General features: G+C 44.2%; 1 protein-coding gene across 5 annotated transcripts in view; it reads right to left on the bottom strand.

Annotated features, from left to right (window-relative positions):
• Positions 1–27,433, bottom strand: part of PIEZO2 (piezo-type mechanosensitive ion channel component 2) — a 253,432-nt gene that overhangs the window by 69,807 nt on the left and 156,192 nt on the right. For 3 of the 5 annotated variants that reach the window (XR_826962.1, XM_010859074.1, XM_010859075.1), the window contains exons 8-16: positions 14,327–14,549; positions 11,828–11,947; positions 8,853–8,891; positions 7,764–7,902; positions 6,591–6,739; positions 3,893–4,123; positions 3,119–3,242; positions 1,436–1,716; positions 189–337 (exon numbers count right to left, since the gene is read on the bottom strand). Coding sequence is in view for 4 of the 5 variants with exons in the window: in XM_010859074.1 (XP_010857376.1) it covers positions 189–337; positions 1,436–1,716; positions 3,119–3,242; positions 3,893–4,123; positions 6,591–6,739; positions 7,764–7,902; positions 8,853–8,891; positions 11,828–11,947; positions 14,327–14,549 (1,455 nt within the window). In the remaining variant the exon portion in view is untranslated. The remainder of the gene's footprint in view (positions 1–188; positions 338–1,435; positions 1,717–3,118; positions 3,243–3,892; positions 4,124–6,590; positions 6,740–7,763; positions 7,903–8,852; positions 8,892–11,827; positions 11,948–14,326; positions 14,550–27,433) is intronic. The other 2 variants (XM_010859076.1, XM_010859077.1) reach the window with 1 other exon arrangement.

Below are 27,433 nucleotides of genomic sequence, written 5' to 3'. Positions count from 1 at the left end.
CTCAGGCCTAGGTCATGAGAATCCCAAACAACCAAGACCAATGAGTTCTGTTCTGGAGGAACTTACAGCCAGTGATGACGTCAGGTTTTACTAAAACCTCCTTCCTGGCAAGGTGTTTGGAACAACACACCCTCACGACTTCACCCGGAGGGTCACTTTCCACCCTGCTCTCCAGCACAGTTACTTACTTTTCTTTTTTCAGTCCGGTCATGTTTTGCCACAAGCCTGGGAAGTTTTCAAACTGATATGTGTATATAAAGATGAGCACCAGCATCGTGTAGATAACCACTGACATCCAGAAGTACTTCAGGATCCGCCTCCACCATTCATAGTGCACCTGTGAGTCAGAAGGTGAACAGCAAACCAGGAAGAAGCATGTTAGTGGAAAACGCACAAAAATACCTGCTCCATTCAACAAAAACAGGTGATTCCATTCACACATGTCTGAAAGCAAAGTCAAGTTCATTTTCAGTTTTTGAGGCTGTGCTGCTCATAGAGTTGGGACAACGTAGATTGGAATCTGAGGACTTCCCTTGTGGCTCAGATGGTAAAGAACCCGTCTGCCAATACAGGAGATGTGGATTTGATCCCTGGATCAGGAAGATCCCCTGGAGGAGGAAATGGCAACCCACTCCAGTATTCTTGCCTGGAGAATCCCACGGACAGAAGAGCATGGCGGCTACAGTCATTAGGGTCACAGTCAGACACAACCGAAGCAACTTGGCACGCACGCACGTTGTGTTAGTTTCAGATGTATAGCAAAGTGATTCAGCTATAGGTATTATATATATATAATATATATGTAGATTCTTTTCTTTTATAGGTTATTACAAAATCTGGGTACAGTTCCCTATGTTATTCTGTAGGTCTCTGTTTATCTCTTTCATAGACAGTAGTATGTATATGTTCATCTCAAATTCCAATTTTATCCCTACTCCCACTTTCCCTTTAGGTTAACTATAAGTCTGTTCTCTATGTCTGTAGGTCTGTTTCTGTTTTGGAAATACGTGAAATTGTGCTGTATTTTAGATTCCACCTGTAAGTGATATCCTATGGTATGTGTCTTTCTCTGTCTGATTTACTTCACTTGTATGATAATCTCTAGGTCCATCCATGTTGCTGCAAATGGCACTATTTCATTCTTTTTATGGTTAAGTAATATTACGTTGTATAAATATACCACATCTTCTTTATCCCTTCATCTGTACAAGACAAGGAAGCCACTCTAACCAACTTTCTGACTTTTTAAGAACCTAACAATTCATATTAGTGAACACGTGGAAGGGGCTCACTCCTCACTTTAGGAGTCCTGGCCTGTAGCGTTTGAATCTCATTGACCCCTTTATATGATGTGTTCGTGAGGTCACAGTAACTCAGAGCCTCACCGAAGGAAGCTCAGGCATACCCCTGGACAGACGCAAGGATGGCAACCCACCTGATACAGGGCCACACAGAAGAGGAAGAGCACCATGTAGATGATCTTGTACATCACGATTTTACCCTCAAAGCTGACGAAGAAGAACATCCCCCCGCAGACGTAGATCCAGTACTTGATGAACAGGGCCACCACCAGGTTCCCCAGCACCTTCATCACGTCCTGCTCATCTGCTTCTTCCTCTTCCTCTTCCTCTCTCCGCTCCTGCTGCTCCTCCTTCGGCTCCTCTTCTTCCTCCTTCTCCTGAGCCTCACTGTCCACCTGTAAGTCCTGTTCATCATCTTCAAGACAGAAGACCCTGCTGTTACGAGCAGCTGGTCCCTGGACCAGAACCACACACTCTTAGCCATGTGAGGTGGGTGCCACACACTTTGGACATTACCATATGATTTAAAATAATTTTAGACAGTTCTAATAAACAAGGCAGAATTTGTAGAACTAATCATAGTCCACTTTCCTAACCTCCCTGAAACATAAAAGAAACACATTTTGTAATACTTTTATACAAGCTTTTCATAATACCTATTTCACTTGCATTGTCCAATAGCTATAATTACTGTAGGATCAAGAGAAATAAACAGACAGCAATAACACAAACCGAACTAACTCTGACAATTTCAGATTCTGACTGCAGTGTGCCTCTAGCAGTCTTTTATTGAATCTGAGTTATTGGTAATAATGTTAACCAGAAAGTATGATTTTATAAAATGAAAAAATTGAGTCGAAGCCAAATATATTTTAAATTAGGTTTCAGGACTAATTATAATTTAACTAAATTTAAAATAGTTTTATGCATTGGAAGTAAAAGCTTATTTGGTCTTACTTTAAAATTTGCTAACATATAGGACTCATCTTTGTGGTCCTAAGGTGACCTGTCATTTGAATAACTTATTCAAAAGATCAGGAGATCCACAGAGTGAGGGGAATGCACATGGGGTGAGAGGTCAGAGTAACTGTTGTTCTTAAATGAACTGTTCTTTACATAAAGTAACTGGTAAATTTAATCACTGTATTAAAAGACATCCAAACTCAAATAGTCAAGATTCAAACCTTAAAGACTTTTGTTGCTGAAAAACAATCAACGTTTAGGTCTAAATGAGAAACTATAAGAAAAAGATGAGTTGGTTTTCTCCTCCTGACAGGGTTAATTTGAAGGTTACCAGCCCTGCCTCTGAGAACATTTATGGCTTCCATTTCAGACAATGCTACACGCCTCACTAATGGTCTCCAAGCTGTTCTATGAGCATTAAATTTTATTGTATTTATTGGCACATCCACGCAGGTAAGGGAGCAAGTGACTCTCATTTGACCCATGGAGTGGGGTCTAAAACTACAGAAGTGATCATCAAAACATCATCTTCCTTTTTTTTTTGACTTTTGTTTTTGAAAAGGCGAGAGGATTTGAATTTGGGAGATCTGAGTCGTTCTCTTGGTACTAACACTCAAGAAGCTGTGACCTTGGAGGACTCAGGGAATGCCCTGCAGCGGGGATCACTTTTGTGTGTATCAGATGACCCAGGGTCTCTGCAGCTCCAGTGGACGCCCATGTGGGCAGGAATTCAGCCCTGGGACGCGGTCATCTATCCGCTCACATCCACGCCTGGCCTCCCTCTGATCTGGGGCAGAGCCTCCAGGGATGTCCTCTGGGGCCCTTCTTCCAGTCACATTGCACGCACTAATTACCTTTTTCTTCTCTTTCCTGACTTCCGATTTTGACCTCAGACAGAAGAGCTTCCTTTTCTTGGAGAGCTTTCTGCTCTGTGAGGTGCTGTCTCAGCAGCAGCCAGAATGTGATGGTGAACAGAATCTGGAAGGAGACAATAGAGATCAGAGCATCATGCCTCTGAAGTGTAAGCATGTTCAACCACGACTATGCTTCCCCGCCCTTCAGAGGGAGCACGCTGCATAAGCCCATCCACTCAAGACAGTCAGGCACCCACTACATTGCATCTGAAAGTCGCCAGCTTTTAAATCTCCCTTCCTGAGGACGCTGGCGTGCAGTCCAGTGCCAGGGGCGCCTTCATGCCTGGGACACTCCAGGAAGAGGCACAGGACCACCTGGGCTGGAAACCGACGTGGGCCAGGGGTCTCCTTCCTGCCTGGGACCTCAGCACAAGTAGAAGAGGAAGATGTATTTCTTCTATGAGCCCCGTTACTTCTACAGTGTTCCTCCTTATTTTGAAGAAATCCACAGAAATGGGGGGAAGAGAACATTTCATCCCAGCAAACAGAGTCCCTGAATCCTCCCATTCTTTTCTGGAAGCTGAAGGGGTAGTTTTTCTAAGTGCCCACACAATTATATTAACATTTTCTTGAGGGCAAGGGAAAAAAAATTAATGATTTCAAGGAGCATTGAATACTTGGAACCTACTTTTGCATGTTCCTGCTTGGATATGACTGTTTTGATTACCGTTGTTTTGTCTGAATGCCTTGCCCCTTTTTCCCCTGCCCCCTTACCTTTGAGGCGAGCTCCCCCGGCTCCTTCTTTTCTAAGAAACCTGGGACCTTTTTAATCTCGGGGAGCTCGAAGCTCCATATGTACTGCAGTATGAGCAGCAGGTTTCCATAGACAACCATGAAGGGGGAGCTGATCATAGCATACTTCCTCCGGTTACGGATCATCCACAGAGTGCAGGACCAGATGAGCAGCACAAAGGTCAGCCAGCTGTGGTAGGTGATGCTCCAGGCCTCCAGGGGGAGAGGGCAAGAAAGCGGGGCGGTCAGTACATGATACAGTCCCCACTCTGCTGAGTTAGATGTGGGTCTACAAGGAAAAGTTCAGTGACATTCACACTAGGGGGAGGATCATGGTAAAACTGTGGGGGAAACATCCCAGCTGCATAGGGGACGAAGCAGGCAGAAAGGCTGCCCTGTGAGCCGACACTGCCCTCAACCTCCTGGAGGGAAGAGGGTCAAGCGAGGGTGGGGACGGCTTCACTCTGTGCCCTTTGCCCTCCAGCCCGGATGTCTTCCTTTTCACTGGATTTGCTGGATGAAACGCAACCCTAAGTGCTTCCTCCTTCATTCTTCCAAATCAGCTTGGGGTCGGCTATTTTTCCCGGGTGCTGGGTGAGTGTGGCCAAGCTGGGCTCAGAAACGGAAGCTGTGGGACCACAGGGTCAGCAGATGAGCTGGCTTCAGGGGTCCCCTTAGCCCACCCATCGGGAAGACAGACGTGATAGGAATCAGGGAATCATCAGGAGGAGGTGTCAGGCGTCTGCACCCCAGTAGTAAAGCCAGGCTAACGGAGAGCCCAGCCTCAACTTCTGTCCTGTAGGGGGCAGGACATCCTCCAGTCACACCAAACCCCGGCAGACCTAGAACACATCTCAAAGGGCAGCTTCCAGAACATTCTAGAAAGTCAGGCTCATGAATATCATTAACCTCAAGAAATCTATCCTCTTTTACCATAATCTTCAATACCAAATTTCTGTGAAAAGGCCTCTGTGACAATCTAGAAGGGTGGGATGGGGTGGCAGGTGGGAGGGAAGTTCAAGAGGGAGGGAACATATGCATACCTACGGCTGATTCATGCTGATGTATGGCAGAAACCAACACAATGTTGTAAGGCAATTATCCTCCAATTAAAAATACATAAACGTATTTTTAAAAAGTATTTTCTAGTTGAGGCTGAGTTCAATCATATTCCTGACTATCACGAATTTCAAGGGTTATTGCAAAGTCTGAAAGGTTTTATGTCTGTTTTGCTTCTGGAAAGCAGATAAGTATTGAGATAAATAAGATAAATGAATGAAGTCAGCACAGAACAAATACTTCCTCTCAGCAACTTGCAAATGTGTCCTAAATCAAAGCTAGTTTTTTTAAGTACAGAGTTATTTAAAACTGTTGTTTAAAATATATGGAAATTTAAAAATGGAAATTAAAATTAAAACTGCTTTTATTAAAATTCAGTGAGAAACTGACAGCTATTATTAAGTCATGAATTATTTTCATGAAAAATAGTATTCCTTGGAAATGGTGCTATCAAAGTGGTAGTCGCTCAGTTGCATTTGACTTTTTGTGATCCCAAGAACTGTAGCCCTCCAGACTCCTCTGTCCATGGAATTTTCCAGGCAAGAATACTAGGGTGGGTAGTCATTCCCTTCTGCAGGGGATCTTCCCAACCTAGGGATCAAACCCGGGTCCCCTGCATTGCAGGCAGATTCTTTACCACTGAGCCACCAGGGAAGCCTGGCGTTATCAAAGGTTGGTAATAGTTAATGCCTTTATCCCAGAAAGAAATTCAGAGCTGACCTTGCCACTTTTGTGTGGATGACCCAGGAGAGTAATCTGCACAGATATTGTAATTCCAGGAGAATTTTTTTTCCCTGTACACTATTCCTGTTTGGATGAAAAAGGGAGGAAAACAAATTGGGAACGTTTTGTTAAACTTCTCTCATTTTTAAGGCCTCAGTCACATACGACCCTCAGTTGTTGAGGGGTAGAATCTGCTTCATGTTCTTTCTTGTGTGCAGTTCTAGGATCATCTGAAGGTATGGAATATTCGCACTGTGTGTTTTTGAATAAAGACGCCTATCATTCTAACAGACCTGGCTGCTTAGGACTGCCCTAGAAAGAAAAGATCTGCTGTGATTAGAAGTCTGCTGCTGAGGGGAGCTTCCAGGGAAGGTGGTCACAACCGGAAAACACTATTGGGAACTCAGTGCTTGGTGCTCAGGCTGGTAAGCATTTGTTCCAGTTCAAATGGAATAGTCTCACTCAAATCCAAGATGTGACTATAACCCTCATCATCTGAGAGAAATAAAAGTGGCCTTTGTTAACTGTGAACACCTTCAAAGCCACTTAGAAAAACTACCAACATGTCCTTTTAAATCCGAAAAACAGGGGACAGCCTGACTTGATAGGTTAATTTGAGAGACAGGTATTAATATTTAAAATCAGGCTAAGTCGCATAGAGGATGACATGGTTTTGAAATCTATAGTATAAAGATCCCATGAAAAATTAACAGAAGCAGCCATTATCTGCCAAGACATCAGGAAGATGAAGAAGTCGCGCTGGTGGGAGGAAGCAGTGGGGCTTGGAGCCAGCGGGGCTTGAGCACCGTCCATCCCGCCAGCGCTAACGTTATCCCAAGGTCAAAGCAAGGTGTGGGGCGGAATCTGAGCAGAAGTCAGGACTCTGGCACATACGCACCATCATGGCGATAAGGGCACAGATGTAGCTCTGCTTCATGATGAACTGGAACACAGACACCATGGCATGCACTTTGACACTCCTCTTCTCCTCCCGGCTCCGCTCCTCCTCAAACTCTTCTTTCTCATCATCGTCTTCCTCCTTCTTTTCTAGAGGGACAGATTATTTTATATAACAATTTATGCACATAGGTGAATCTCATATAAGAGCCCCTTGCACAAATGTGTCCTCTCTAGGAACAGGCAGCTCTCTTTCAACAGGATGGTTGTGTGCTACGTTGTTCAGTCGTGTCTGACTCTTTGTGACCCATGGGCTGTAGCCCACCAGGTTCTTTTGTCCATGGGATTCTCTCTGCAAGAACACTGGAATGGGGTGCCATTTCCTCCTCCAGGGGATCTTCCTGACCCTGGGATCAAACCCACATCTCTTTCATCTCCTGCATTGGCAGGTGGATTCTTTACCACTAGTGCTTCAACAGGATAAACCGAGGGAAAAGGGAGAAAGGTCTAGTCAAAGTTTTGGGCCTCTTGGTTTTCTTATTAGACAAAAAAAAAAACTCTTCCAGAAAACATTCATACACTAACCAGCAAAACTATGGACCGCAATAGTGGAATCAAATTACAAAAAGACTAAAACACAAATATGCATATAGGTTTAACACCGCAAACAAGATGACTTGTTTAAAATAATATTTTACCTTCTATTTTTCAAAGTTTATTCCCATTGTGCTCAGTCACTTCAGTCATGTCTGACTCTTTGTGGCCATATGGGCTACAGCCCACCAGGCTTCTCTATCCATGGGATTCTCCAGGCAAGAATACTGGAGTGGGCTGCCATTCCCTTCTCCAGGGGATCTTCCCAACCTAGGGATCGAACCTGTGTCTCTTAGGTCTCCAGCACTGGCAGGTGGGTTGTTTTTTTTTTACCACGAGTGCCACTTGGGAAGCCCTTACCTCCATTAGGTCACTTATTTTGTACCAAGGACAAATGCACAGAGTAGGATATAGGGGCAAAATCTAGGCAGAATCTAAGGAAATGGGCTTCATCAGACTGACTGTGGAAGGAAAAAACCTCTCCTAGAGATGAAAAGCAAAGAGAACCACATCCGATGAAGGATAAACCAAAGACAAGAGATGCTGAGTTCTGTAGGCCGCCGTCCCACAGGCTCCTTACCGGGGGAGGCAGCGGCAGGCTCCCAGCGGTACTGCGGCGTGGAGTACAGGTCAGCCTTGGCGGGGCCGTTCTCCAGCGGGAGGCTGGGGTGGATAGTGTGGTAGTCCACGGGGTTGCCGTTCACGGTCACCAGCAGGCCCTGCCAGGGGCGTGGGGCAAGGCAAGTGGGACAGCAGCTCTGGTTTCCCACACAGACCTCCCTCCTCTGCTCTGCTAGATGGGCACACTGGACGCTGCAGAGCCGAGGGGAAGCTGAACGCTGTGGGCAGTGGTGCCTGCTAGCAAGACAGCCCTGCTCGCCCTCCAAACCCAGCCCCACAGAGTCACATAGGACAAGGCAAACCTGAGCCCGCCCACTTCTGCTGCGCCCATGCCATGCCCCCTGCTCTCCGTGTGAAGTGTGAAGCCTGGAAAGGATGCAGAGGGCTCAGGGCCTGCTCTGGTCTCCCTTCAGCCTCAGCTCCCGGCCTGCCTCCAGCTACAGGATCTCCAGACAGACTGGGTTCTGGCCTGGGGCTGCTGCCTGCCCTCCCCACTCCCCCACCCCAGCCCTGATCCCACTTGCCCTACACCCCGCTTGGCCCTCGGGACGAGCAAAGTCTCAGGTTAGCTACAACCCCACGGTCTCTCCCTGACACTGCAGCCTGCAACTCCCGTGTTGTAGCATCTCATACACTAAATACATTCTCCTACTTTTTCCCTCTGGTCTCTTTGGCTTTACATATAATTTATATGTAAATTTATGCAGATACATATAAACATAGACACACAGACATTCCACAGACGTGTGAGACTTCTTATTCAAATCATAGAGCAGGCGTATCTGCAGAGCAGAACGCCTTTTGAGAAAAAGCCCTCCAACGTGGCTTTTTAAAAGTTTAAATACATTTTATATGTTTATACTTGAGCTCACGTTATATGAGTCAATGTTTTAACAGCAATAAATCAGATATAAGTTCTGCAAAATAGTATTCAAAAACGTATGAAAATTTTATAGAGCATTAAACTACACTCAGAGGAGCTAATTCCATTTATGTGCCCTTTCCATCACTGACGTGTGCAGAAATGAGAATTCAAGGGTATACTAACGTCGGACGGCTTGTAGTCATCCTGAGTCATGGATAAAAGCTGCAAAGGAATACAGGACAGCATGTTAACATGTGAGCAGAAAGCGATGTGATGTTTACACACAGCTACAAAGTTTCAGCACACATGCACTCGATCCTTCAGCCAGGAGCATGCAAGTGTGTTAACATCACAGTGCAAAACATAAAGGGACAATGATGCAGCTGGAGGCTGCTATTTATTGTAAACATTTCCAGTTTCTGATGCTGTCTTTCATCACAATAAACAAGCAGTCACTAACCACATGACTGAAAAAGCTGATGTTGTTTTTCAAGTGTTTTGTTCTCACAGAATTGCTGCTTGGTCCTAGATAGCATATTCAAAAGCAGAGACATTTTGCCAACAAAGGTCCGTCTAGTCAAGGCTATGGTTTTTCCTGTGGTCATGTATGGATGTGAGAGTTGGACTGTGAAGAAGGCTGAGCATCGAAGAACTGATGCGTGGTGTTGGAGAAGACTCTTGAGAGTCCCTTGGACTGCAAGGAGATCCAACCAGTCCATTCTGAAGGAGATCAGCCCTGGGATTTCTTGGGAGGGAATGATGCTAAAGCTGAAACTCCAGTACTTTGGCCACCTCATGCGAAGAGTTGACTCATTGGAAAAGACTCTGATGCTGGGAGGGATTGGGGGCAGTAGGAGAAGGGGACGACAGTGGATGAGATGGCTGGATGGCATCACTGACTCGATGGACGTGAGTCTCAGTGAACTCCGGGAGTTGGTGATGGACAGGGAGGCCTGGCGTGCTGAGATTCACGGGGTCGCAAAGAGTCGAACACGACTGAGCGACTGAACTGAACTGAACTGAACTTTAGACTTCTAGGACCCTTTGAGATGTCTGTAGGATTCTGAAAGTGTTGACTTTTCAAGAAACTGAAGTTTCATAATAAAGAAAATTTGACTTGTAGTACGGATTGGGATTAAGATTTGCATACTGTCCACAACAGAAGAATTATGACATGGCTGTGACTTTCAGCTGTATTAGAGCTGGGGGGTCCAGTTTCCTCAGTAACAGGCATCTGCTGAACTAGTGGTTCTTTCACTTTTTGGGTCAGAACTTGCTCACTTTCTTAAAAATCACTAAAGATCCTGAAGACTTTTACTTATGAAAGTCCTACCCATCAATATCTATTGTGCTAGAAATTAAAATTGCGGCATTAAAAATATTCATTTGTTCATTCATTAAAAATTGGCTTGTTCACATGAATAATTTTATCTAAATAGTTATCTTTAAAAAAAATAGTGAAAAGAATGGTGTTGTCTTATTAAAATACACTTTTGGGAGAATGGCATTGAAACATGTAAAATATCATGTATGAAACGAGTTGCCAGTCCAGGTTCGATGCACAATACTGGATGCTTGGGGCTAGTGCACTGGGACGACCCAGAGGAATGGTATGGGGAGGGAAGAGGGAGGAGGGTTCAGGATGGGGAACACATGTATACCTGTGGTGGATTCATTTTGATATTTGGCAAAACTAATACAATTATGTAAAGTTTAAAAATTAAATAAAATTAAAAAAAAAGAAGTATATTAAAAAAAATACACTTTTGCGTATCTTTAATGTTGGACTCAAAAGACCACTCCATTTATTTTCCAGTAATTGTCTGCCAAAAGCTCATGCCTGAACCCCCCAAACTGTCCATCAGCTGTTCTTGCACGTGGACCTGTGGTACATGGGTGGCAGCTGGGTCCACTCGCCAGCCAAGCACTTCTCCTCGAGGGATCAGGACTTCAGGGGGTCTTCCACTGATGTCACTCAGAATATTGAAAAAGCGTGTGCCCCAAGGTTGAGATTTAAGAAAAGCAAAGACTATTTCTGGTTTACCAAGAATATTCTTAGGTGGAACTGCCCTTTCTGTTCTGTTTCCTGTGTACACGTGGCCGTCAGGTTCGTGCTGCTGCCATGGGTGGAGCTCTTGTACCATCAGAGCAAGTGTCAGCACAGCCGAAAGGCAGATCTCTTAAATGTCATTACAAAAATTGTTTTGAGCCCATGGATCCCAGGAAAGGTCTTGGGAATCCCCAGCCATGGTCCACGGCCCTCACCTTGGAATCTGCCATGCTGTCTCCATGGATATCATGGCTTAGTGACCAGAGCAGGACGGTCTGGTATGCGTGTGATGGGACAAAAGGGCTCTAGGACACTAGAGGTCTCCAGGCACCATGGCTGTTCCTCTAGGCTGCAGTGCCCCGAGAAGTTCATTCACTGTTTCCCCCATCTCTCAGCCCACAACAGGCAGGTGCACAAATGGGACCACGTGTCTTAGAGAAACTCTGCCACTGAGTCAATCAGAGAATCTCCTGCTTGATTCCTAATATGACCCCACCAGAGAAGTGTGAGCATCTGTGGTCCCCACATTGCAAATAGGTCACTGTAACAAGTCAGTGGCTGGGGCATGTTGAAAATAGTGAACAAATGGTGAAAAGCTTAAGAATCACCCAGCCGTGCTCTTGGCCCCGGCACCCACACTGTGACCCTGACACAGGGAGGTGGGATCCCTCTTCATGTCCACACAGACTAGCTGGTGTCCCATGAGTGGCTGTGTGAGCGGTTGTGGTCACCATGGCAGCCGACCCAACATAGAATCACTCTCCACAGTGCATCCCAGCACCTAGGCTGTCACTGCCCAGGGCCAAGGGATTGCTTTGTTTTATTTTGCTTTAAAGACAAACTTATCTTTAAAAATTAAGACCACTCTCTCTTTCTGGGATTGGGAGGCTTCAGGGGGAAGCACTGAACTGTAAAAGGTTGGGTCTGACAGAGCCTGGGATTTCCTTTCCAAGCACTGGGCTCCCCTGTCTGACCTTAACCTTCACCATCAAACAGCCCCTGTAAACTGAGCAACCTGGGTTTGCACGTGGACTCACATGGCCTGTATTCAGCAATATGATAAAAAGCAGAAAATAAATGAGAGACAACCCCTGTCCTGGCGGCTTACTTTCCTCTCGTCCGTGGGGTAGTGGGTCGCATACCACAGGCTCCGCCTCCTCTCGGCCGTGATGGGCGCAGGGCTGCAGGCCAGGGCTCTGTCCTCCTCCTTGGTCCTCTCTTCCTGCACCTGAAATGCAGAATAACCCACAGGAAAGCCCTGCTTCCGGAGCAGGTCCCTCAGCAGCCTGGGAGCCCAGACAGAGCTGCTTGTCTCTGCCCCCGCGTGCTGATCTCGTAAAGTAACGTACACCCTACACAGGCTTTCATCCAGACACTTCACAAATGGCCAAAAGCCCACTCCATAAATGCAGAGACAGCAGACTCGCTTGTGAATTACAGGAACAGGTGCCCATGCTCCGTTAGGAGCCTCCATGTATGTTCTGACCTGCAGGAGGAGGGCCGTGCAAGGTCCACAGAGGCCACAACTGCCCATGGAACCTGCCAGGGGACTCTTATGAAAGAGACATTCACTAAAGGCAGAACCATCTAGAGCTTACACGCAACATTAAGCAAAAACACAGCTACTGCCTAACACTGCCACTCGCCTAATTGAACCTTGGCCTAAATCAGACAGTTGGTCCAGGAGAGATGGATAGAGACAGGAAGGATCAGTACGCACTTGGTGGTTGAGGATGGTTTCCAACAAAGATGCCCCATGAAAGGGCGCTTATACTCATTGATCTGCAGGCAGAGGGACAGCACTCAGTGTTGCTGCCAATTCCTGGGGTCTGGCATCCACACAGAGCACCAGACCCCAGGGAGCCCGAGTCATACATTCAGCTCCAGACACTTGCTCCTCTCTTTCTCAAACTTACATCATAGACTTTTACTGCAGAACTCATGTTTTTCATGAAACCTACCAGGCCACCTGGAACCATGATATTAATACAGCCAGGCACCTGCCCTCCATCACCGCCTTGGTGAGGAAGTCCTGAGTCCCAGCCCCATTTAAAACACTGACCCCCCACGGGTCGATCTGGTATGAATGAGACCCTGCTCTGCACACACCCGCAGACGCTATAGAGTAGGACCTGCTGTGGACCGTATGGCCTGGAATGTGGCCTGTCCATCCCACTCTCTGCCTTCCCTGGCTCCTGGACAGCCTGGGGCCAAGGAGGTCGAGAGCCTCCGGGGCCCGAGAGGCTGGAACAGCCCAGCAGCTCCTGCCTGAGGCACCAAGGGAAAGCCAGGGGCACCTGGGACTCTTACGAACCCGAAGGCATTAAGGTCATTTCCATCATTGCCTACGACGTTGTTCAGAGTAGTTCTCACATTTTAACTTCTTTCACAGTTTTATGTGTGTGTCTACATGTACCCATGCCTGTGTGTTTGTGCAGGAAGGAAACACAGCAACACTGTAAGGGGTCTACTGGCGCCGTCATATCTTAGAAGAAGCTCAGAGGAAAAGGTAACCAAGGTGACTGGGATTCTCTGTGAGCCTGGAATCATCCTGTCACCACTGCCGTCTCGGGGTCCAGGGAAAGTGAGACCTGAGACCCCTGCAAACAGGACGCCTGTATGTGGGCCAGGGTAAGGGTCCCTACACAGAGGGAGGCAGGCAGACCCGCAGCAAACAAGGACGCCTGTGCCGTTGGCTGCTCACGTATTTGGGGGCTGCCTTTCTTCTTGTAAAACGTTCAGCCCCTCGCTTCCTCTGGGCCAATGCTCTACCTGTGGTCCCAGGTGGGGTTCTGAGACGCTGGCTCGCTCTCAGTACACGCTGGTGGCCTGGCTGCTGACCGCGTGGATGGAGCTGGAGGGGACCAGGTGCCAGCCTGGGATCTGACCTCTGCCCCCATTGCAGCATCCCCTACCCTGCTCGGTGCGTGGCCGTGACGCGATGTGTAGCAGCCCTGTCTATGCCACCTGTCTCCCTCACAGCTGAACTTCTCACAGTCACTTTGGGAGAACGAAAGGGACCGAAGTTGCTGTCACTGAAAAGGAAAAGAGAGGGACCACAAGCCATCCTCCCTGATGGCGCCCCAACGTACCACATTCTACGAATAACCCCACAGGGAACAGCCCAGTCCTCAGCCCTGCCCTGTGACCCTGGGGGTCACAGCACCACCGAGAGTGGGGACATCCCCATCATATCATCAGAGATCAGAGGTCTAAGCTTTAGGAAACTCCAGTCGCCATGACAACAGTCTGGGTGGTCAGAGACCCTTGCACTGTCAGCAAACATGGGCTTGAATCTGATTTCTACTGTTCATCAAGTGCGTGATTTACCTCTCTACCCCTGGTCTCATCTCTAAGATGGGTACAGCACCTGTATGTAAACAGCCCAGTACCTGGCCTAGCAACTAGTGAGTGCTCAATGAAAACGAGGCTTCACTGCACTCACCACCAGCCCTCTGAGCAGCCTGGGGGATGCTAACACAGGGAAGCTGGTCTTTGATCTGATAGAATCTGTACTTGCTTAGGGCTCTGTGTGGAAATAAAACACTCTGATAAGAATACTATAGTTATTTCAGGATATACTATAGCCAGCAGTATAGGAACAAACCCTTTCCCCGGAGTCTCCTGCTACTTTGCAGACAAGACCATGAAAACTTCTGGTCCTTACAACGGGCTCCTGCAGCCAGATTCGGATCAGAGTGGCCAGCGTGTAGTACATCACCAGCAGGACGATGGGGTTGGCATGGTGGTACCAGGACAGGTCGGGGTTGGCAATGATCTTCCATGTGCTGGAACAGTCTGTCTGAATGACTGATTTGATACCAAACAACCTGTTTAAAAACAAAGAGAAATATTAAAAAGATGCAACAAAGATCTGGGTCCGATCCACAGAATACAACCAACTTGTCTGACACATTCACGAGCTGTGCTGTGCTTAGTCGCTCAGTTGTGTCTGACTCTTTGCGACCCCATGGACTGCAACCCACCAGACTCTTCTGTCCATGGGATTTCCCAGGCAAGAATACTGGAGTGGGTTGCCATTCCCTTCTCCAGGGGATCATCCCAACCCAGCGATTAAACCTGGGTCTCCAGCATTGCAGGCAGATTCTTTACTGTCTGGGTCACCAGGGATACCCTATATATAATATATGCATCTTTAGATCATACATTTGTATGTTTGTGTGTATAAAATTCATACCAACATTACCCAGATGGCCTTTCCTCTGGTTCAAAAATCTAGTTAATACTAAACCTTTGCGCACTTATTAGAAATTTATGTCTCAATTGTCAATAAGTGTTTTCTTAATGTAGATTTCTACTATATAATCAGATATGATTATATAATGGGAAAGTGTATACATGTGATTCATTAAGAATTTCATTTTATATGAATTTTTTTCTCAGAAATGACTCTACTAAGTGAATGAAACATTTACATGTCAAGTGAGTCTCCCTGGAATGGAATCTTTCAATCATTTGTAGCTTTTACATGTGAACTTCCTTTGACTTTGATGTCCCATTTTTCGCTGCTCTAAGGTTTTCCAAGACTATGAATTCTCCACTTGTAAAACCTCTGAGAGATATTGCAGTTATTATCATGAGGCCAGGGCGATATTAGTGACCATCCCCACCCCAACTCCTATCAGATTCCTGCTTCTTTTCCTCCTCCTTCTTGGCCGGGAGCACAACTGTCTCCCCACTCTCCATGGAGTCCTTGCTTTGTGATTTTCTCCCTTCCAAAGCACTCCCAACATTTGACAGCACGTGGTGGTTATGACTTGGCTGGGTGTTTGTTTCTCCTCACACATGTTGGCAGATTTATAAAACCTCCACCTGTTTTCAAGTTCACTCCAGATCATATCTGCTGGTCTCTGGTAATACAGAAACCCAGCCATTTGCAGGAAATACATAATACTGAAAATAACACCCCACTTTAAAACATTAAATTGTGGTAAAATACAGATAACATACCCTGGGTTGGGAAGGTGCCCTGGAGAAGGGAACAGCTACCCACTCTAGTATTCTGGCCTGGAGAATTCCATGGATTGTATAGTCCATGGGTTGCAAAGAGTCGGACACGACTGAGTGACTTTCTCCTTTCAATCTCCTATATGGATCTCACATGTAACACAGAATCTATCATCTTACATTTTTAAATGTACAGTACAGGGGTATTAACTGCATTCACACTGTCATACAACCAATCTCTAAACTGGTCATCTTGCAAAACTAAAACCCTGTCCCCATTAAACACTAAAACCCCATCCATCTTCCCCCCCAGCTCTTGGTCACCACCATCCTACCTTCTCTCTCCATCAGGATGATTATGCCACGCACCTGGTAGACTCTAAGTGGAATCATTCAGTATCTGTTCTTTAGTGACTGTTTATTTCACTCAGCATAATGTTCCCAAGGTTCATTCACTGGTGTAGCAGGTGTCAGAATTTCTTTCCTTTTGAAGGCTGAATAATATTCCATTGTATGGATGGATCACATTTTCTTTATCCATTTCTCCAAAGATGGAGACTTATACCTTTTGGCTATTATAAGTTGCCATGAACACAGGTGTACAAATACCTTTTTAAGATCCCACTTTTGATATTTTGGGCCATATACCCAGAAGTAGAATTGTTGGAGCATACGGTAGATCTCTCTTTACTTGTTTGAGGAACGACTGTACTGTTTTCCACAGTGGCTACAATCAGTTTATGTTCCCACCAACAGTGCACAGGGCTCCAATTTATGTACATCCCTGCCATCTTTCAAGTTTTTTGATGGAGCCATCCTTGTGAGCGTGACCTTAGACACTATACTTTTAATTTAGCCTTTTCTTTCAAGAGCTCAGAGATCTTTATGATCTGAGCCCTTCATACAGACACCTGGAGGCATATTCTCCAATCAAATACTCCCTCACTAACCAGTTGACACAATATCTCCACAAAACTTCACGAAGAAATAGTCAAGAGGTGAATCTTATTTCAGGAGCTTTTTATTTGTAACTCCAAGTTTTTACCAAAATCACTTTCTTTAGTCTGCAAAACACTGTTTAATATTAAAATATATATATCCATGTGTCATGAAGATCTGCTGGTGCCAAACACCCTCAGTTTCACCTAGATCAGATTAGATCAGATCAGTCGCTCAGTCGTGTCTGTCTCTTTGCGACCCCATGAATCGCAGCATGCCAGGCCTCCCTGTCCATCACCAACTCCCAGAGTTCACCCAGACTCACATCCATCGAGTCAGTGATGCCATCCAGCCATCTCATCCTCTGTCATCCCCTTCTCCTCTTGTCCCCATTCCCTCCCAGCATCAGAGTCTTTTCCAATGAGTCAACTCTTCGCATGAGGTGGCCAAAGTACTGGAGTTTCAGCTTTAGCATCAGTCCTTCCAAAGAAATCCCAGGGCTGATCTCCTTCAGAATGGACTGGTTGCATCTCCTTGCAGTCCAAGGGACTCTCAAGAGTCTTCTCCAACACCACAGTTCAAAAGCATCAATTCTTCGGTGCTCAGCCTTCTTCACAGTCCAACTCTCACATCCATACATGACCACAGGAAAAACCATAGCCTTGACTAGACGGACCTTTGTTGGCAAAGTAATGTCTCTGCTTTTGAATAAGCTATCTAGATTGGTCATAACTTTCCTTCCAAGGAGTAAGCATCTTTTAATTTCATGGCTACAGTCACCATCTGTAGTGATTATGGAGCCCAAAAAAATAAAGTCTGACACTGTTTCCACTGTTTCCCCATCTATTTCCCATGAAGTGATGGGACCGGATGCCATGATCTTCGTTTTCTGAATGTTGAGCTTTAAGCCAACTTTTTCACTCTCCACTTTCACTTTCATCAAGAGGCTTTTGAGTTCCTCTTCACTTTCTGCCATAAGGGTGGTGTCATCTGCATATCTGAGGTTATTGATATTTCTCCCGGCAGTCTTTATTCCAGTTTGTGTTTCTTCCAGCCCAGCGTTTCTCATGATGTACTCTGCACAGAAGTTAAATAAACAGGGTGACAATATACAGCCTTGACGAACTCCTTTTCCTATTTGGAACCAGTCTGTTGTTCCATGGCCAGTTCTAACTGTTGCTTCCTGACCTGCATACATGAATTTCTCAAGAGGCAGGTCAGGTGGTCTGGTATTCCCATCTCTTTCAGAATTGTCCACAGTTTATTGTGATCCACACAGTCAAAGGCTTTGGCATAGTCAATAAAGCAGAAATAGATGCTTTTCTGGAACTCTTTTGCTTTTTCCATGATCCAGCAGATGTTGGCAATTTGATCTCTGGTTCCTCTGCCTTTTCTAAAACCAGCTTGAACATCAGGAAGTTCATGGTTCACATATTGCTGAAGCCTGGCTTGGAGAATTTTGAGCATTACTTTACTAGCCTGTGAGATGAGTGCAATTGTGTGGTAGTCTGAGCATTCTTTGGCATTGCCTTTCTTTGGGATTGGAATGAAAACTGACCTTTTCCAGTCCTGTGGCCACTGCTGAGTTTTCCAAATTTGCTGCCATATTGAGTGCAGCACTTTCACAGCATCGTCTTTCAGGATTTGGAATAGCTCAACTGGAATTCCATCACCTCCACTAGCTTTGTTCATAGTGATGCTTTCTAAGGCCCACTTGACTTCACATTCCAGGATGCCTGGCTCTAGGTCAGTGATCACACCATCGTGATTATCTGGGTCGTGAAGATCTTTTTTGTACAGTTCTTCTGTGTATTCTTGCCATCTCTTCTTCATATCTTCTGCTTCTGTTAGGTTGATAAAGTTTCACCTAAGAACATCTTTATGTGACCTTTATGTTTTTCCATATATACCTTTAGATATAAAATCACACCTTGATTTTTTTTTTCCAGGAGAATGTGAAGGATGCTGTCCTCTTGCATTTAGACCAGTATAATTTCTGGTGAGAAGTCTGTAATTCCCTTTCACAAGATGTACTTTCTATTGTGATGCTGTTACTATTTTTCTCTATCATTGTTATTCACAATTTAATTGTACTGTGGCTTGGTGTGTCCAGCACCCTGCATTATGGGGTCACAGGGCGGGGCAGGTGTGGGGGGGACGGCCCTTCAGAATGGGGGGCCACCCGCAGATGGGGACAGAACCTCCTCCTCCAAAACCCCATGGTGCAGTGAGCACAAGTAAAGGCCAAAAATCTAACTGCTGGCAGGTGGGAAACAGAATTAGTTTTACACATGAATAAAAGCAAGGGAACACTGTCAAGAAGGCAAGGCAGGTCAAATGTCCACAGAAAATGAGGTTTGTGCTTCCACTCCCCTGAAGGCATTTCCTCAAAGTTCGACAAATGACTTTGCTGGAAGGAGACTGAATCTAGCTCTCAGTGGTCCTCCCAGCAAGATGCTCCCCTGTCCTTACAGCAGCCCATGTGGGTGAAGACAGACCACTTTTACACACGTGGTCTTGCTACTCTGGCTTCCAACCACCCTCCCCTCTGTATTGCATCATATGAAAAACACAGCCAATGTTTAACGTCTTTTTTCATTAGTTTCCTACTTATGCTTTAAACACATTTCCATGCCAAACCCATAGACATTTTTGAGAAACTGGAGTTTGACAGTTTCCGCACAACATTGTTTTCTTAAGCTTGGAAAAACTTTGCATGGAGTCCCCTGGGCTCTGTATCACGCCTTTGAAGTCCTTTTTGGCACACGTGTGTCTTAACGGTCTGCCAGGTTGTTGTAATTGGGCTTAACCCTACACGCGCGGAACGCTGCCTTATAATAAAAGCATTCTGTCCATGGGACAATTTTGCACAGGTAGAAGGTGTGTTGTCTTCAGAAGGGGGACAGCTAATGAACACACTGAGGCCATGTGGAAGTTCCTTGCCATTTCACCATTAAAGCCCACTACCCTACTTGAGATGATGCCACATCTCAAGAACATTTATATGCTATGAATGTTATAGATTTATGGCCTATTTTCTGTGTCTAAACACATTTTCATCTCTGAGAGCAGTGTAGAAATGAGTCAGAACCAGGATTCCCAGGACCAGTTGGTTATCCCAAATGGCTTCTCATGACAAGACCAAGTTCGGCCCCTAAAACACGCATCCTTCCGTGTTGGGAGCACAGGAAGTAGCTATAATGTAAGCATGGATTTGAATAAGCCCTACATAGTTAATAACCAATGACGTTACAAAGGCAGAAAGGAGACCCAAGCCAACTCTGCAGTTCCGCTGATAAATCAGGCACTATGTTGAATGTCTGAGGCCAGCTCTGCTGAGGATCTGCTATTGGCTCCATTATACATGTAGATTGAGGCACAAATGAATACAAAGGTTTGTATGTGGTAGGGCTTATGTATCCAGGTCTGCTGGCTTCAAATCACACCACTCCATTTCTCAGGTGCAGTAAGTGGTAAAATAGGAAAACCCCAAGGGTATCAGGAAACCCTCAGGAAAGGGCATTAGTCATAGGAAGATTTCACTACAGGACACATTTAGTAAATTTGTCCTTTTAAGTGCTGAGTCCTGAGTCTATTGAGCATTATAGTTATTGTCAAGGATGTGCAAACAAATACGATACTATCCCTGTCATCATAGAGAATTCATGATGGTGGGAAACTATTCAAATATGGTGGAATGATTTTAGGAAATGTGCTCTGAGCTGTTCATCCTTTGGAAGGTGGTTATCAAGTTTTCCTTCTATGGAACTGCTTTGCCTGGATGGTGGGTGCAGAGCGGTGATTTGTGCCACCCCTTTCTGAGCATCAGAGCAGCAGGCATTACCTCTGAAGGGCACAGGGGCACCTCACTGACCCCATGGGAGGGATCTCACTCCCCAGTGGAGTAGCCAATTGCTGGCTCTTACATTTTAATTTATCTGAAGGTCACGAAAGAGAAACCTGCAAACTAGTGACCAAGGAGTTTCATTTAGTGTCAGAAAGGTCAGAGATATAGAAGGAAAAAGATTGGATAATTCATCTATGGAGGCATGCTCAAACAGGGAAAGCAAGAACTCTTCTGTAAGAAAAGTTGTAGCGTAAGTTACTCCAGGAAGAAGCAAACATCTAGAAAAGGAAACAATTGGAAGAAATCTAGCTAAAGCCCAGATCTTCTCCTTTTAAGTCCACATAAAATGCTTCTGTGTTTTCTGGGATAAAGCCCTATGTTTCTCAGGTTTACATCATAGGAAATGGCTTTCCATGAAGTGTCCTTGTAATGTGATGCAACAAAAAGTATAAGCTTTTCCCATTCTTGGGAATTTTCTATTTTAGGAAAACATGAATATATTTTAATGGACACGTATCATGGAAATATGGTAACGTTAATCAGTTTCAAACCCAATGAATCATGGAATGGATGTTAGAGCTGGGTTTTTTTGTTTGTTTCTTTTTTTTTTTTTAATTCAGGGAATCAGTTATCAGGAAGGTGAGTGCAATTTTCCATCAATATTAATATATAAAGTAATAATAATAGTAACTTCAGATTTATTGTCAGACACAACACAAGTGAGAAGACAGTGAGGGAACATCTTTAAAGTAGCAAAATAAAAGCTATTACTCTAGAATTCTATACCCAGCAAAACTATCTATCACCAGAAAGTGCACTACAAAAAATGTGAAAAATTATTTTATGCAGAAGAAAAATAATCATAGACGGAAATGTGGACATGTGGACTAAATAGGGGAAAAAGTACAAATTCTCTGAATAAATTCAGTAATTATTCTCTGCAACAAATTAAATAACATCATTACTGATTCTACAAATACTCAAAAGAAAACAAACTCAACATTATTAGCAACTTTATGCTAATAAATTTGACATATTACATGCAAAGGAAAATTCCTTGAAAGACACAAATTACTAAAACGCATTCAAGAAGAAATAACCTGAGAATCTTATATTTGTTAGAGAAATTGAATCTGTGCTTAAATATCTTCCCATTAAGAAAATTTCAGACTCACATAGTTTCATAAGTGAATTCTTCTTAAGGAAAAATTTAAAAATAATAATAAACAATTCAACACCAACTCTTCTGTCATACAAATTCAATCCCAGCAGGCTTTGCTATAGACATCAACAAACTGATTTAAAATTCATATGGAAACATAAAGGGCTTAGAATAGCTTAAACAACTTCAAATTAAAAGAAAAAAAAGAAAAGAAAAAAGAAAGTCTGACACTGCTTAAATTCAAGACATTATCAAGCTACAAGTAATCAAGACAGTGACATAAAGATGAAGAGACAAATTGTATAGAATAGTCTATATATAAACCCAACCACATAATCATGGTCACGATTTTCAACAGATGCAAAAGAAAACACAGTCATTTCAATAAATGATTCTGGACTACTTAACACCAAAGGCAAAACAAACTCTAAGAAGAAGGTATAGAGGAAATGTTTGTGAATTTGGGCTTGGCAAATAATTCTTAACTACCACACCAAAAGTATGATTCACAAAAGAACAACTATGAAGTGTATTTCATCAAAACTAAAAACTCTGCTCTTGCAAAGACACTAGTAAAAGGATGATAACCCATAGACTTGGGAAATATTTGCAGAAACATATACCTGATATGTTGGTGATGGTGACTGCAGCCATGAAATTAAGAGACACTTACTCCTTGGAAGGAAAGTTATGACCAACCTAGATAGCATATTCAAAAGCAGAGACATTACTTTGCCAACAAAGGTCCGTCTAGTCAAGGCTATGGTTTTTCCTGTGGTCACGTATGGATGTGAGAGTTGGACTGTGAAGAAGGCTGAGCACCGAAGAATTGATGCTTTTGAACTGTGGTGTTGGAGAAGACTCTTGAGAGTCCCTTGGACTGCAAGGAGATGCAACCAGTCCATTCTGAAGGAGATCAGCCCTGGGATTTCTTTGGAAGGACTGATGCTAAAGCTGAAACTCCAGTACTTTGGCCACCTGATGCAAGGAGTTGACTCATTGGAAAAGACTCTGATGCTGGGAGGGATTGGGGCCAGGAGGAGAAGGGGACGACAGAGGATGAGATGGCTGGATGGCATCACTGACTCGATGGATTTGAGTCTGAGTGAACTCTGGGAGTTGGTGATGGACAGGGAGGCCTGGCTGAGATTCATGGGGTTGCAAAGAGTCGGACACGACTGAGCGACTGAACTGAAACTGAACTGAACTGATACCTGATAAATGATTCATGTCCTAAACAACTGTCAGAACTCAACTGTAAGAAAACAAAGTTAACGTAATTTTTAAAAATGGGTAAAAGGTGAAAGATTCATACGATCTGAAGAGAGTGTGATGAAGAGAAAGTAGCATCGACATACAGTCCATAGCATTGCAAAGAGTTGGACATGACTGAAGCGACTCAACATGCACGTGTGTGTAAAATAGATAGCTAGTGAGAAGTTCCTATAAAACACAAGGAGTCCGGCCTGGCACTCTGTGATGACCTAGAGGGGTGGAATGGGGGGAGGGGAGGGAGGCTCAAGAGGAAGGTGATACATGTGTAATTATGGCTGATCCTCATTGTTGTACGGCAGAAGTCAACACAACATTGTAAAGCAATTTCCCCTCAATTAAAAATAAATTTTAAAAAACAAATAAGAATGGGTAAAATATTTTAACAGACACTTCATCAGAAAGATACATGAATGTAAAATCAGCTCATGAAAAAGATCCTCAGCCTCATTAGTCACTAGGGAAATGCATTAAATTAAAACCACAATGAATTGCCTCTACACAACAATCAGAATGCCCAAATTTAAACAGATTGACTCTACTAAAAGAGGATGAAAAAAGAAATGAACTTTCACACTGCAAAATGAGACCTGCCTCCTGCCCCCACCCAGGATAATAATAGTATTAATTATAACAATAATAATAGCAACAGTAATGTTTAAAAGTACATACTACATTATTTTGTTTATAGAAAGTCCTAGAAAATTTACTCTAATCAAGTCAGGGAGAGCCATCAGAGTTTACCTGGGGATGGGATGAAGGAGGATGAAGACAGGAGAGAAATTACCAAGGGGATGATGGAGCTCTTGGGACAGATGGGTATATTCATTCCCTTAATTATGGTGATGGTTTCATGGGTATGATTATGTCAAAACTGATCAAACTGTAAGCTTTAAATTATCCAGTTTATTTCATATCAATTATACATCAAAAAAGCTGTTAAGAAAAACAATTATACTACTTCCACCAAAAATGAATAACTAGCAACTTTATGAAAACCATTGTTAAGTTTTCTCAGGAAAAAAAGCTTCTTTAGAGAAACTCTGAAAAGAAAAATCAAAGCCTCTCAGTTCCCATTTCCAGAGCTAACCTCTTACTTCTGGGTCAGTTTGTTTAGAACTAAAATGAACACACTGCTATATTTAAAATGGATAACCAACAAGGACCTACTATACAGACATGAACTCTGCTCAATGTTATGTGGCAGCCTGGATTGGAGGGGCTTTGGGGGAGAAAGGATACATGTATATGTATGGCTGATTCCTGTTCAACTGAAACTACCACATTGTTAATCGGCTACACTCATACAAAATAAAAAGTTTAAAGTTTGGAAAAAGAAAAAAATGCAGACAACAACAGCCACAGTTACTGCATAAGTAACATTCTGAACTTCAGAAAGCCAAGCAGTTATGAAGCAACATCCTTCTGTATATTTGTCCTCAAAATGCTTTGCAAGTCAGCCAAATTGGCTTATCTACAGTCTAAAAAATTAACTAGGTGTTACTGCATTGAATTAAAGTCCAATCCATGAATGAGAATCTTAGCTCTAATAAACAAGATGGTCACACTTTCCAACAAAACGTTTGATAGCAAAATAATTGTTTCGTTCCAAAATGCCCTTTCTTAAAAGATCGCTTTAATTTTTCATCAGCTGTTATTTTAACTTGAAGGATTAGTCCATCTTCCCACCACAAGAACTTTTACCATCATTAATTTGCTATTAATTTTTAAAGTTGAAAGCACTTAAATGTACCATCCAGGCTTAGTTTGTAATATGTTCATTAATACTAATCATTTGGAGCAAATGTAGAAAAAAAATAACTGCCAACGCTGCCTGATCTCTATTCCTCTTCATATTCTGAAAGATTAAAAGTAGAACGAGTCATCTTTTCACCTGGCAAGCTTCACTGGGCTACATTTTATCCTTGAGAGCAGGGACAGCACTTGGGCAGAAAGGTCCTGCCTTGCGGCAATCCATGCAGGTGAGCTGCTCTGTGAAAGCTCCAGAGCTTGACTGCCCTCCAGGTCAGCAAGGAAACCAAGTCACAGGAAATGGTGGGTCCTTCCTGGACACTGGAAGAAGACCCTTCCTGAGAGGCATGCTCAAGAGCAAAGGCGAGACACAGCTGGTCCAGGGTGCACCTCCAGAAGCCCAGGCTGGGAGGTTTCAGGTTCAGGTTGGACAGACGTCCAGTGTGGAGGCTCGTCTGCCTGGTCAGGGGCAGTGGCTACTTTAAACACGATGCCAGGTGTCACTTGGGTGGCAGGGTGACACCCCATCCAGGGACCCCCCTTTCCCAGGGGTCTTGGGTCAACACCACACCCATTCACGGCCCCAGGTGACCATCAGGTTGTGGAGATTTCCCGAATGGACTTGAGGGTCAAGTATTTACATTCTATTGATTTTCCATTTATCTGTGGAAATTCAATTTGTTTCTCTTTGTTCCCAGTTTTTGCCGTTTAGATGAGCACAGATAAAGTGGGTCTGAGGTCAGTCACTTAATCCAAAAAGAAACAAGAGTTTGGTTGCTGTTATGTCACCTACCAACTGGGCAAACTAAAGCACTGACTCCCTGGTGGTGACACCCTTAACAAAAAGGGGAAGTGTTAACCACAGGTTCATTTACATTCCTCAGCGTGAAAATGACCTGCTTGACATTAATTTTCCCCACACTGGACTGCTTTCAGATGAAGTTCTCACCAACCTGCCTCCATTAAGAACAATTTTGTCTTTCTGTGCTGTTTCTATTAGCTAGGCTAAGACGGCTCTGATGAGGAGGCAGCACCGTGGCTGTCCCAGTAAGGCTGCAAACGCACTAGAACAAGCCACATTAGACAAGCACCTGCAAAGCCAACGGCACCAGACACAGCACAAAAGTGACTGCATTCTGTCACTTTCTAGGAGCCCATTGGCTTCTCGAAACTAGAAGAAAAAGACACAGCATCAGGGTCATTATGACTCCTGACACATTCAGTTCAGTTCAGTCGCTCAGTCGTATCCAAATCTTTGTGACCCCATGAACTGCAGCACGCCAGGCCTCCCTGTCCATCACCAACTCCCGGAGTTCACCCAAACTCATGTCCATCGAGTTGGTGATGCCATCCAGCCATCTCATCCTCTGTCATCCCCTTCTCCTCCTGCCCCCAATCCCTCACAGCATCAGAGTCTTTTCCAATGAGTCAACTCTTCGCATGAGATGGCCAAAGGATTGGAGTTTCAGCTTCAGCATCAATCCTTCCAAAGAACACCCAGGACTGATATCCTTTAGAAGGGACTGGTTGGATCTCCTTGCAGTCCAAGTGACTCTCAAGAGTCTTCTCCAACACCACAGTTCAAAAGCATCAATTCTTTGGCGCTCAGCTTTCTTCACAGTCCAACTCTCACATCCATACATGACCACTGGAAAAATCATAGCCTTGACTACACGGACCTTTGTTAGCCAAGTAATGTCTCTGCTTTTTAATATGCTTTCTAGGTTGGTCATAACTTTCCTTCTAAGGAGTAAGAGTCTTTTAATTTCATGCCTGCAGTCACCATCTGCAGTGATTTTGGAGCCCCCCAAAATAAAGTCTGACACTGTTTCCACTGTTTCCCCATCTGTTTCCCATGAAGTGATGGGATTGGATGCCATGATCTTCGTTTTCTGAATGTTGAGCTTTAAGCCAACTTTTTCACTCTCGTCTTTCACTTTCATCAAGAGGCTTTTTAGTTCCTCTTCACTTTCTGCCATAAGGGTGGTGTCATCTGCATATCTGAGGTTATTGCTATTTCTCCCGGCAATCTTGATTCCAGCTTGTGCTTCTTCCAGCCATTACTGACATTTTAATGACCAGTGTAAGAATGGGATAAATATAATAAATAATACTGTACTTTTCATGTTTTTTTTTTTCATTCTTCTTATGTGTTACAGAATGGTTAAATATTGCTGAAGTTTGAGGCTTTGGCTTTTCTTTCTTATACTGTTTTAACACTGGAATAGACATGTCTTTCCTTCACTAAACAAAGTGCATTTTCTTATTGTGATTTGTTGAAACAGGACATGGAAAGGGCGACATGGGACAAGTTGTGTATTTATTTAACAGAGAATGCTGCCTCCACAGGGAATGGCCTGAATCTCTCCCATTCCTTCCCACAATTCTTGTTCATTTTCAAATTGCAGGATCTAAGGTGAAAAAAAAAAAGCAGCAAAACAACAAAATGAATTTGAGCAAAGAAGTCCAAGCCTTGCAGTATAGAGAAAGTGACTGTGACTGACGCAGAGAAAATGCAGAGGTTGGAATGACAGCCAGTCAGAGATGATGAGAGGCGACTCTGAGGGCTATTCAGTCACCCCTATATGAGTGCTCACCATGCACAAGTATTCATGACACACAGAAGAAAACCTACAGGTTCCATCACGCTCAGTCGTGACTGCGAAAACCGTAGACGCTGACTCCCCAGCCAAGCCCTCCACCTGGCCCACGTCGGAATGTTTGCTGCGATTGTCCAGATAACTTTGGTGAGAAAACAAGGACCGCCCCCACCA

Source organism: Bison bison, unplaced genomic scaffold (assembly GCF_000754665.1).
Source record: "Bison bison bison isolate TAMUID 2011002044 unplaced genomic scaffold, Bison_UMD1.0 scf7180017864453, whole genome shotgun sequence".
In the NCBI taxonomy this organism is placed as follows: domain Eukaryota; kingdom Metazoa; phylum Chordata; class Mammalia; order Artiodactyla; family Bovidae; genus Bison; species Bison bison.
The sequence above is the reverse complement of the archived record's forward strand: the minus strand, read 5'-3'. Positions and strand labels throughout refer to the sequence as shown.